The sequence below is a fragment of the Gavia stellata genome, chromosome 2, assembly GCF_030936135.1.
Source record: "Gavia stellata isolate bGavSte3 chromosome 2, bGavSte3.hap2, whole genome shotgun sequence".
Lineage (NCBI taxonomy): Eukaryota > Metazoa > Chordata > Aves > Gaviiformes > Gaviidae > Gavia > Gavia stellata.
The window spans coordinates 99,416,597-99,429,450 of NC_082595.1; the positions used below are offsets into that span (position 1 = coordinate 99,416,597).

General features: G+C 38.2%; 1 protein-coding gene across 1 annotated transcript in view; it reads right to left on the bottom strand.

Moving 5' to 3' along the window:
- NBAS (NBAS subunit of NRZ tethering complex) overlaps window positions 1-12,854 on the bottom strand; it is a 195,410-nt gene that overhangs the window by 161,000 nt on the left and 21,556 nt on the right. Inside the window, exons 12-16 of the mRNA XM_059835890.1 lie at window positions 8,662-8,790; window positions 5,176-5,239; window positions 2,718-2,911; window positions 1,349-1,606; window positions 456-581 (exon numbers count right to left, since the gene is read on the bottom strand). Coding sequence (XP_059691873.1) covers window positions 456-581; window positions 1,349-1,606; window positions 2,718-2,911; window positions 5,176-5,239; window positions 8,662-8,790 — 771 coding nt within the window. The remainder of the gene's footprint in view (window positions 1-455; window positions 582-1,348; window positions 1,607-2,717; window positions 2,912-5,175; window positions 5,240-8,661; window positions 8,791-12,854) is intronic.

Consider the following 12,854-nt stretch of genomic DNA (forward strand, 5'->3'; position numbering starts at 1 on the left):
AGTTAGAGGTAGCAGAGTTCACTGTAAATTTTGTTATTCAAACTTTGCTATATAGCTACTGATACCAACTTCACCTCATTTAATTTTCTAAAATACTCGGAAGTTATTTAAATGCTTTATATTTCCAATTATTATTATTCATTTGCCAGGCAGCAATCCACTTCTGCATGTGGGGGAGAGATTATACCAGAGAAAGCAAGCTGCTATTAACAGAAATTAGAAGCACTTGAAATGAAAGATTTCCATTAACTTCCAGGGTCTCCGGATCAGGCCTTTAGTTAATTTAACAAGATCACTCTCTTCCACATGACATGAAATGGAATTTGCAGAACAGCTCTCCAAACTGCCACCAATTTATGTTGTATAAATTAGAACACAATTGAGAATTCAATTTCTATAAAGATAATGCAGGCATTCTGATAAGAAAGCCTAAAAGTCACAAAAGCCAAACCCACCAAGTAGTCTTGAATTGAAGCAACATTAACAGCTGACTTCCTCCACTGTCTTTGATACACAAGATCAGAATCAAGACCATATGCTTGAGCCAAAGACAAAGCTTCCCCATATTCTTCATTATCAATCTAAAAAGCAAACACATGAAAATGGAAGTCATCTGATTGCCATATTAAACAATGGATTATTAATTCCATGTGTCAAAACAGGTAGTGTGATAATTACTGTGGGTATGCTTAAGCAGGTAGTAAACAGAATGGCTCAAGATACAGATTAGTAAGACTCAGATCTGATGGACACCTCTAGAAAAAGGAAGAAGTTATTTAGGTAACCAATATGACATCAGCACTCCCTGGAAACTCTAACAGCTATAGAGTGGGCCGGTTTACCATCAGAACAATTGAAATGGCCTAGACAAAGTACTGCCTAGACTAGGCATGTAAAAATGAAGTATCTGTTCTTCAGCAAGAATGAGTCACAGGCCTAATTTGTATGTATGCCTAAAAAAACCATGCAAGTAAATTACATTCACATCAGAGTATAAGTTAACCCATTCCCTGGCCAATAACAAGCTCAAATTATTTCATTCAATATATTTGCCAGGTCTTTCATTATTTGTAAACACTCACATGAGTACACTTACAAGTCTGGCCAAGCTAATGATGCACAGTGTCTCCTCAGTGACCTGCAAACATAATCTCATTTCAATTATTATAATGCTAGTTTTAAACAACGATCCCTTCGATTAGGTAACACAGTACACTGTCAACTAGGAGACCCTTAGAAATATGTGCCTAAATCCTTCTGTTAACGTAGCAAGAATTAAAAGAAAAATAAAAAGTTTTTTCTAAATAAAACTGATAATGAGAGATAGGACCTTTCTTTCTATACTTACTTTTCTCTGGTACAGTTCCTCTGGAGTCGTGGATCTCAAACTGACAAGGCGGAAATTCTTTGTAATAGTACGTGGACGTTTCCGTGGAGGAGCAAATCGTTCCATTTCTGTCACAAAGTACAGGCCTTGCTTTAGGTAGCTGAAGTATCTGTCCTTAGCAGAAGTTTCATCATCTGAGTCAGAGTCATCTTCTCCCTCATCTTCATCACCAGGCCTGCTCTCCAAGCGTAATCTTTTTGGAACGAGTTTTATCTCACACTGCACAGAAAACAATTCTTAAGGGTAGAATACGAAGCATCCACCTATTACATTTCAACTAGTTTGGTGAGGATTGAGTACATGTCCACTGCAGCACTTCAAATTTCAGAACCAACATCCTTCCTCCCCTTCCCCTTTAAACCCTTTATTTCTCTGCTTGCTTAATATATTCCACGAACCCTGACTGGGTCTGTCTCCTAGATCTGAGGCTTCATCCCTTACCTACTGAAACAAGGGTGAAGGCTTCTTAATAGCAACCCACTATCACACTAAATGTCCTACACCACCCTGGACAACACAGAACTATAGAGACATCTTAGTACAATGTCATATAGCTTAGTGCAGTATACAGCAATGTTTTCAACTCCTAGCTATCCAAAGCAAGGTTTTCTGTATGCCAGCCACTAGCTAGATCTGATTTCCAGAATACAAATCACTCCAAAAAACATACATGCAAGCTTTGGTACATATTGAGATATTCTGATATTATTTTAAACTTCTGTTTAAAGTATTTAAGACCTATTTCAGTCTAAGCCTTAGGAAACAATAATTTTCTTCGTTTCAAAGAAAATTCCTGGTTAACTTCTTAACCAAAATTATGTTCTACTCCTTCCTGGAATCCTATTAAAGATGAACAAAAATAGGTCTCTTACATGGCTTGGTCTTAATTTGAATGCATTCCTCATTTTCTTAAGTATACTCCTTCTGTAAGAGGCATCTGTTTCAAAATGGGAGAAGGGATGCTTACAGTATTCTTCAAATGCACTAACCTACAAAGCAGTGAAAACTGTCGACACACACTGTTTCCTGCAGCAAGATTCCTCTCATTAAGACTCAGACTTCTAGGAGTTTTGCACCTACTCTCTAGAAGTTATTTGACAATTAAGTTTTTATTAAGACAGTTGAATTGCAGCAAGTTCAGAACTTCCCTGCCATACATACCTAGAGGTAAGGAAACAGAACCACTTTTCCTATTAGTAATAATAATTTATGGTTTTTTAAACCATACGACACACACACACACACATGTAACACCCTTAGGATTACATATAGAAAAGCCAACTGTTTCTGCAGCATTCCAGAATGATATCTGCCTGTGCACATTCCTCACCTCCAGACTTAGAAATCCTCCATCATGAGCTGAAGTGACCTGAGGAGAACTCTCAAACCATTCACATGACTTTCCCAGCAAGTTCCTTAACGTCTTGACTGATGACACAGTCAATGCACCAGAGCAGCGAGCCAGGATGACAGAATTATCTGCCCACCAATTTACATCTATCAATGGGTAATAGGATTCTTTATCTAAAATAAATACAAAAGAAAGCACCATACAAAGAAATATAACTTTAAACACCAGATAAGAACAAAAGTGACTTCAATTATTAAGAGATTTTATCTGATGGCCCAATTTAACAAACATTTATTATTGTATATGCATCTTTGGTTCACTAAGTTTGTATTTTAGATCAATTATGTTTTACTAAATCAGTTCTGCATTAACTAAAGCTGTTGAGGGGAAAAACACTTAATTTTAGACTTAATTTTTTTTTAATATTATTTGGTAAAAGAATTCGTAGTATACAAATATACTATATACAAATATACAAGTATATACAAATTTTAGGTATTTGATAAAAATCTGCTTCAATACTTCCCAGGCCATCCTTAAGCAAGTCTCCCTGGCTACCAAACATAATAGTGACAAAAATCAGAAAAGGTTACACTGCTTTTGAGGACAAGCGACAACCATGAACAAAGCTTCTGAAACAGCCTACAAGATGAGATTGTTAAGAAGATTAAACAAAAAAAAAAAAGTCACTGCAACTGAAGATGGTAGCTCTGTCATTTCTAAGATTATTTTGATTACGGTAACTGGATCTTGGGGCAAAACGTTCACCAGAGGATTAGCTCACTTTGTTCATGACACTGTCATTTACCACCTCTGTGATGAAAGCTACCTTTCCCCAAACAGCACTGAGAAACAGATCAGCTTATTACTTTTCTGCCACTTCAGTGCTTAGTCAGCACCTATGAAGGTCAGATGCGTTAACCCAAAGACAGAATCACAAGAAAAACAGTACAAAGAAACAGGGATTTTTTAACAATATAGATGTATACAAGCAGTAGTGAATGGATCATGGAACAGCTATTGATCTCTACACTGATGGAAGAGCCATGCAATAACCAGGTGACAAATGGCCAATGGCATCCTGGCTTATATCAGAAACAGTGTGGCCAGCAGGAGTAGGGAAGTGACTGTCCCCCTGTACTCAACACTAGTGAGGCCACACCTCAAATTCTGTGTTCAGTTTTGGCACCCTCACTGCAAGAAGGACATTGAGGTTCCGGAGCGTGTCCAGAGAAGGGCGACAAAGCTGGTGAGGGGTCTGGACCATAAGTCCTAGGAGGAGCGGTTGAGAGCTGGGGTTGTTTAGCCTGGAGAAGAGCTGGAGGCTCAGGGGAGACCTTATCACTCTCTACGACTACCTGAAAGGGGGTTGCAGAGAGGTGGGTCTCTCCTCCCAGGTGACAAGAGATAGGACAAGAGGAAATGACCTCAAGATGTGCCAGGGGAGGTTTAGATTGGATATTAGGAAAAATTTCTTCACTGAAAGGGTTGTCAGACACTGGAACAGGCTGCCCAGGGAGGTGGTTGAGTCACCATCCCTGGAGGTATTTAAAAGACTTGTGGATGAGGCGCTTAGGGACATGGTTTCGTGGTGGACTTGGCAGTGTTAGGTTTATCGTTGGACTTGATGATCTTAAAGGTCTTTTCCAACCTAAATGATTCTATGATTCTACTATGAAGAAAATTAACTCTATCCCAGCCAAAACCAGTACAGATGCCTTAACCCAAACACAGAATCACAAGAAAAATAGTACAACGAAACAGGGATTTTTTAACAATATAGATGTATACAAGCAGTAGCGAATGGATCGAGGAACAGCTATTGGTCTCTGCACTCTTCGAAGAGCGATGCAATAACCAGGTGATAAATGGCTGCGTGTGGTGGCCTGAATTTTGGGAAAAGAATGGAGAGACTGACATGAGGCAAAACCAGTCAGAGGAAAGAAAGCCCTTTTGTTTCAGAATTTTAACCTAATCTCTTAAAAGTACATTAGCTTTCAGTATTTACTAGACATTCACAGAAAGAAAAGTTCAGTTTTTTAGACTGTGGACTCTAATAATGTGTTACCTACAATATTATGATATAGCAGCTTCTGATACAAGCTGAGACGTCTGCTGAATATTCAACATTCCACAGAGTCATAGCCGTATGATTAATAATAAATGAAGTCCTGTACTAACTGAAATATCCTCTTATTTATGGTTATGGCTACAAAAGAATTCCTGAGAGAGGATTTAAAAAAAAAAAAAACCCAAAACCACAACACAAACCTATTGTTACACTCATTTAGCTATGCCATGCTACAAATTCAAATCATACATACAATTTTGGCAACTATTCCGAGATTTAATGAAGCCACTTCAGATCTTCGTATATTTGTGTAAATACTTTTAACTACAAAGTGATATAAAATAATGATTTAACTGAACGACATACCTTTTATTTTCTTTCTTTTTTCACTAGAGAGTCTCCAGTCTGGGTTGATCTCATCATAACCTGGCTAAAAAAAAAAAAAAAATAGCGCAAGAGGAATAAAAGGATTCTATGCAAGTAAGTCTTTGCAACACAGACAATCTGTGTATTTACTCTATTGCTGACCCACTCATTTGTCAGTGAAAATGCTCCCACACAAATTCAAACTTTTCCTGAACATAAAACATACAACTGCTGTATTAACATTGTACTCTTCTCTAAATAGTTAAATTAAAACAAAAACATAGCAAAATAAACTGCTGGATTCCTAAAACACCGTATTAGAAAACAAGAATACCATCAGACCTGGCCTAGTCAGCATTAAACAAATTCCTGAAATAAAGGCTCTCCAGCACTCAGAATCCCACCAAGTATTTGTTTTTCATGTCTATACATAGGACTGCAAACACATACAAGAAGAATCTCCAAAACAGTCCTCCTGTTTGCTCTGTGTAGTGCTCCTGAGCACCAGCCTAATACACTGCTATATGTATTTACTCTGGTTATTTTCATAAATATAAAGCCCCTTTCAAGACTAGTGCAGCAAGGGAACCAGCATCATTTAATGATGCACTGCAGCATTTAGAATTAGTAAACTGTTGCTGTGGTGTTTTTTTAAACTTTATTTGGTAACGTTAGAATACACTGGAACTACACAAACATAGATGACAGCAATTCTGCCACTAGCTGCAGGTAAGATTATACAGCTCAGACAAGCAAAGCAGTTTTGGGTCATACAAAAGGTGATTTTCAGGCTTAATTTTTTTAGTAGAAAGAGAGGAGTCTACTAATTAAAAGTAAACATGAGGCCACTTTAACTTAATAAATATGTCTGGGTGACAGTCAAGTAGGAACTGCACATGTTATTAAGATATCCATTTTACTTGAACACCAATTTCACCTATAAAAATCATTTTGAGAACAGTCAAGTACTGTAATACTCCTTTGTATCACCCTCCCTTTCAGGATAAAGTCCTGAAAACTGCTTCAGAATATATCTTCACTATCGTTAAAAACAAAGAAAAAATAAAACAATTCACCATAAACATTGAGCAAAATCTGTATTCTCACAAAAATCTGAAATGTATGTTAAAAATACAGATATATATGGAGATGGATATAGACGGATATGCATATATACACACATATACAAACATATATACACACAACACTTTTGCCAACACTGGAGCCGGATTTTTTGTTTGTTTTTTAAAACTACTTTGCTAAATAAACTTGGAACTACGTTTCTGTGATGGTTTGACCCCAGCCAACAGCTAAGCACCACACAGCCACTTGCTAATTCCCCTCCCTAGTGGGACAGGGGAGAGTGTAGGAAGAGCAAAAGCAGAACAATCATGAATCAAGATACAGATAGTTTAATAAGCAAAGGAGAGCCAAATAAAAAAACCCCACAAGTGATGCAAAGGCAATCATTCACCACCTCCCACAAGCAGATGGATGCCCACCCAGTCTCTGAGCCATGCCTACCTCCCTAAAACCTCCCCCTGCTCCATTTTTATTGCTGAGCATGGCATTACATGGCATCGAAAATCCCTTTGGTCAGCTGGGGTCAGCTGTCCAGGCTGTGTCCCCTCCCAGATTGCTGTGCACCCCCAAACTACTCATTGGGGGACGACAGTGAGAAACAGAGAAAGCTTTGAAGCTGTGGAAACACTGTCGAGCAATAGCTGAAACACTGAGGTGTCATCAACATTGTTTTCGTCACAAATCCAAAACCTAACACCATACAGGCTGCTATGAAGAAAGTGAACTCCATCCCTGCCAGACCCAGTACAATTTCAGAGTCGATACAGCCTAACCAGATCTGACTGCTTACCTGTCAGAACCAAGAACCAACCTCAAGAACCAAAACTTACACTACACAACAACACAGCCACATTTCCAAGTCTTGCAGTCAGAACAAAAAGGTAACAGCAAACCAGCGGTGTTCAGGATGGCAACATACCATTATCTCTACAAGTATTTATTGACTTGTCTTTACTATAGTAAAAGATTTTGGCCTATCTTTTTCTGTAATTTTTCCAGAAAACATTCATTTAACCTCATTGTCATTATGATACCCAAAGGAAGATGTCTGCCTTCATTTTGTCCTCTTCCTCATTATAGAAACCTGTGCCCATATGTAATGTCAGGTAGTGTTTCGTTGTGGACCTTATGCTGCCTACTGTGCAATGCATAGACCGAGGAGAAGTTTATTACAGTGTGGGGAAAAAGCTGTCTGTGTTTCATATGAATACATAAACTTGAATTTAAAACATGCTACAAAAATGGGAAGAAATATTTTTGTATTGGAATTTCTAAAGCAATCAATACACTGTACAAAGATTTACCATGCAAAAGGAAACTACAGAGAAGAATCAGAAACTGCAAGTATTTCTTGAGAACATATGAATTTATTAATCAGCACATGCACTAAAAAATTAATTGTTTAGTAGTAAACAGCAAATGTTTTATCCTACAATAATTTTCTAATAAGAAACACACTTATGTACAACAAAACCACCTGAGATCAATACTGTGTAGGAAATACTGGTGGTAAATTGTGCCATCTATGTCTAGTGACCAAAGATCCGATTTGACTGGTTATCCTGTTTGCACTTGATGTCAGTTCATGTATTCTAAGTTTACAACATAACATGGTACTTCAGGTGAAAAGCCTTTCCACGACTATTAGTCAAGAAATTCATGGGAGTAAAACCTGGATACTTCACACATTAGTGTGCATCATTTCAGATTCGTCACTTTTCAAAATGTAGATATATTTTCCTCATTAAAATGAAGTGTAATCTTTATCCAGACAGTGTATTAGTTATTTGGATTTTTTTTTTTAAACTAATTGGTTTTCAATTCCCAGTGTTTAAATTTACACTAGTCATGTAATAGTTTGCCAGTGTCTGGGCCATTCCTAACTTACATTCCCCTACTCAGTTTTGCAAACAATTCCTGTAGAAAGCATGTGACTTACTAATACCAATCTGATGAACAAACTTTTCTGGAGTGCTATCTGGCAGAAGGTAAGGTAAATTTTGAGGGAGGAACAGAAGAGCACATGAAACATCCAGCAGAATTTTGTTTCAACCATTCAAAGTAAGTTATGTGTGTTGGCCTCCACTTATATTTTAAAATAGCATTTCAGTCTACCCTCTACCAGTGTTATCCACCTGGCACCAAAATGCCTCATTTTTCAATTTTTCCATTACCACACAACTGGTTCTTTTACTTAATTTTTAAAGTTTAAGGGTTATAGTTAAAACACAGAAAGGCTATTGTAAAAGTAAATATAGGGCTCTTGAAAAATAAGGACTTGGCTTGGAAAACAGTATGTAGCTAAAGCACAGTTATCTGAACTACTCTCATCTCCTAGGAAAACATGTCTCCAGAGGATTAAAACATACACTGCAAATTTCTAAACATCTACATCCTTCTTACCTGATTAGTTTGGTCCCATTCTCCTTGTTGTCTGAGAGATGGAATAGACCAGATTGACAGTTTTCCTGAGAAATGAATAGCTGCCAGAAGAGCTCCATCAGGAGAAAGATTCATCTTGAAAACTCCATCCTGCCAAATATGTCACCAAAGTAAAAAAAAAAACCAAACAAATCTCCACACACATCAAGGCATAACAAAAAGACCTCCCAAAAAAGCCCAAACTATTTTTTATATTTTAGGAAAAAAGAAAATTGTACAATCTTCCATCCAGAAAATTTAACATGCTTTAAATTTAAAAAAAAAAACAAAACAAACACTACAAAAGAGAGAGAGAGAGAGAAAACCACTATGCTAAAAGTCAGAATAAAGGTAAAATCTCAATTGTAGCACAGAAGAATAAAAGCAACCTGTATAAAGAACACTTAGAATAACACTAAAAAAATCTTTAGGAATGTCAACTTCTGTATCACATTGTCACACAGCAAATAAAATCTAGAAGTGTGGCATTCCTAGGAGAAGGCCACAGACAGCAATACAGAGCTACTTGTATGAAAAACTGCAGGTTCTTCTCAAATCATCTGTTCCGAGAAAACATTGAGCAACCTCAGTTTTCTACTGTCATGCCTCTCAGGCCCACCCAAGGAAGACTGTTACCCAAACACAGCTCAGTATGGCTCTTCCTCCCTGGGAGCAAACTTTTGGGTGAGCATTATTACAATTAAAAAAAAAAAATTTAAAGGGGGGGGGGCAGGGATGATACAAGAGATACATAGATGAAAAGATCTTAGACAAGCACATTGTTCATTTCAGGACACTGAATCTGAATTTAAGAATCTCTCGGGTAACAATAGACTAAGCAGCAATATAGCAAACATCAGATTAAGTACATACAGATGAAATAATTCAACATCTGTAAGTGAACTTCATCAAGGCTACAAAAATTCTCCTGAATTAAGTTTTCCTTCAGCTCTGGATATCTTAAGAGGCAAAATATACTTCAAACAAAATATCTCCTTAAGGATTCAGAAAATCCCACGCAATTACAACCAGATCTATACACTATTTCCATGAGACAAGAGCCTCTAAATATACACTTAAAAATTTAAGTCAAACTTAGTGCCACTAGCAATGCATAACAATTTCTGAAAATCCAATTTACATTTATTCCCCCTGCCCCCAACACAACTACCATGTTCGCAGAAAGATCATTAGTTTCTCAGAAAGTCTAGTCTTCACTGAAAGACAGCAGAATGTAGATTCCCAATATTTATACTGTTTGTAAAATCCCATTTTGTTAGTGCAGTTCACTTTTTAAAAACTTCCTAATAAAGATTCATACTACAGTAATGTTAGAACTGTCCAAGTGTGCAGCTAATCAATTTTTAAGCCAGCGCCCCCCCTCTTGGCAAACACCCCAACATAAATGAAGTACAGACAAGTTATTAGACATCCATACGACTAAGAAGTTTTAACGGCGTTTCTACAGCACATTAGTGGTAAGTATCATTTGAAGATAAGAATATTCTTTTAGGGTTGGTTTGTTTGTTTGGGTTTATTGTGTTTATTTTATTTCTTCTGTTTTAAGTTCCAGCTACACCACAGAAACAACGATGATCAAGTAATCTGCTCACTGTTGCAGAGTGTTTTGCAGCTGTTGAAAGCACTGCTTAAATCCAAGCTTAAAATGTGTTTTTAATTAAAAAGGAGAGCATTATTAACGTTTTTTTAAATGATGATTTTTTTCTAATATAAATAATTCTTAAGTATTCTCTGATTATATTCATAAGCAGCTAGAGTACTGCAACTTCTACTATAGTTTGCCAAGGAATTCTACATACCTACTAATGGCAATTCTCACTTTACAAATCAAGTTGCATGCACAGAGGACAAAGAACAAAAGACTCTTAAAGGACTTAGAAACGTATAGCTAAAACATATAGCCCATTAAGATAAATGGTCTGTGGTATACATCACAGATCTTAACAAGGGTTAAACATTTACTCAGTAGTCAGTAATAATTCTGTTGCTGTTAAATTTAGATGTTGGGTGGCCATTAACACATTCAAGTTTACCAACTGAGCGCTGTTATATCTAGAGATTAATCAGTCCTTTGGCAAAGCAAGCAATGCTGCCTCAGTAAACAGCTTGTCAACTTAAGGGAACTGCAGAAGAAGATACTGAAAACCTCAACAGGTTGGCACTTCACATTTTATAAGTAACATCTAAGTTAGCAACAGTAAGAATCAAATCCCAACATAGCTAGTTCTAATACAGAAGTCCTCTAGCTGCTGTGTCTGTCATACCTTAACACTGTTGCCAATTCCCCACTAAGAATCTAAACTATACTTAATCTATACCTTACATATTTAAACCATAATCTCTGAAATTGGATTAAAACATTCAAGGATGAATAACAATCTCTGCTTTTCTTTGTGAATTTAGTACTGGCAAGTGCAATGAAATTGAAGTTTACTACAGGTACACTCAGTACTAGCCTTCCAGTTAAAAATGTCTACTTCAGCCTTCTCTTATGTTTTCAGTGAAGGAAATAAAAACTCTCCATTCCACCCTTGAGAGAGTTTCAGAAAGATTTATTTTCCCCTTCCAATTAAGCATGGAATTTCTTCTTTTAACCAGTATCCTAAACATCCCAAAAATCTATTAAGGTAATTTCAAAGGCCCATATAACTTCAGACCAGCCTTTCTTCCTCTCAGGAGGACACAGTGAGGTTGGTAGACACATTCTTTACCGTTCTTTCCTTGTAAAGCAAAAAAAAGGGAAAACAAATTTTTCACAAGGAGAGGAAGAAGGATAAAAAAAGGACTCAAAGGCTACACACAACTAGTAGACAAGAGACAGTGGTGCAGTACTGCATGGGTAGCTCTTAAGACATGTAGAAGAAAGCCACGAGCACTGGGTGCAAAGCCTTATAAATATAGAAAGCACACACCTACACCTCAGCATGTCAGAATGGAGTTAAACCCAGTTGGCGGCCGGTCACAAGTGGTGTTCCCCAGGGCTCGGTACCAGGACCAGTCTTGTTTAATATCTTTACCGCTGATCTGGATGAGGGGATTGAGTGCACCCTCAGTAAGTTTGCAGATGACACCAAGTTGGGTGGAGTGTTGATCTGCTCGAGGGTAGGAAGGCTCTGCAGAGGGATCTGGACAGGCCGAGGCCAACTGCATGAGGTTCAACAAGGCCAAGTGCCGGGTCCTGCACTTGGGTCACAACAAACCCATGCAACAACACAGGCTTGGGGACAAGTGGCTGGAAAGCTGCCCTGCAGAAAAGGACCTGGGGGTGTTGATCGACACCCGGCTGAATATGAGCCAGCAGTGTGCCCAGGTGGCCAAGGCCAACGACATCCTGATTTGCATCAGAAACAGTGTGGCCAGCAGGAGTAGGGAAGTGACTGTCCCCCTGTACTCAACACTAGTGAGGCCACACCTCAAATACTGTGTTCAGTTTTGGGCCCCTCACTGGAAGAAGGACATTGAGGTGCTGGAGCATGTCCAGAGAAGGACAACGAAGCTGGTGAGGGGTCTGGAGCACAAGTCCTAGGAGGAGTGGCTGAGGGATCTGGGGTTGTTTAGCCTGGAGAACAGGAGGCCCAGGGGAGACCTTATCACTCTCTATGACTACCGGAAAGGAGGTTGCAGAGAGGTGGGTGCTGGTCTCTTCTCCCAAGTGACAAGTGATAGGACAAGAGGAAATGACCACAAGCTGCACCACGGGAGGTTTAGACTGGATATTAGGAAAAATTTCTTCACTGAAAGGGTTGTCAGACACTGGAACAGGCTGCCCAGGGAGGTGGTTGAGTCACCATCCCTGGAGAGGTATTTAGAAGACATGTGGATGAGGTGCTTAGGGATATGGTTTAGTGGTGGGCTGAGCAGGGTTAGGTTTACGGTTGGACTTTGTGATCTTAAAGGTCTTTTCCAACCTAAATGATTCTATGACACTCAAAATTTAACACTCACTCATTCATAGGAGAGGCGAGTACAAGACCCATACCCAGTATTTTTTAAGAACAAGTTGATTCTGATCAGCAGTTTCATTAGGTTTACATGTGTCCTGGTAGTAGAAGTTTGACCCATAATAAAGCTTTGAAGACTATAAAGTCTTTATGTCTACCCTATTTAAGCCATGACTGATTAGTTTGAATCCACTCATTTTCTTTCTTCTCTGC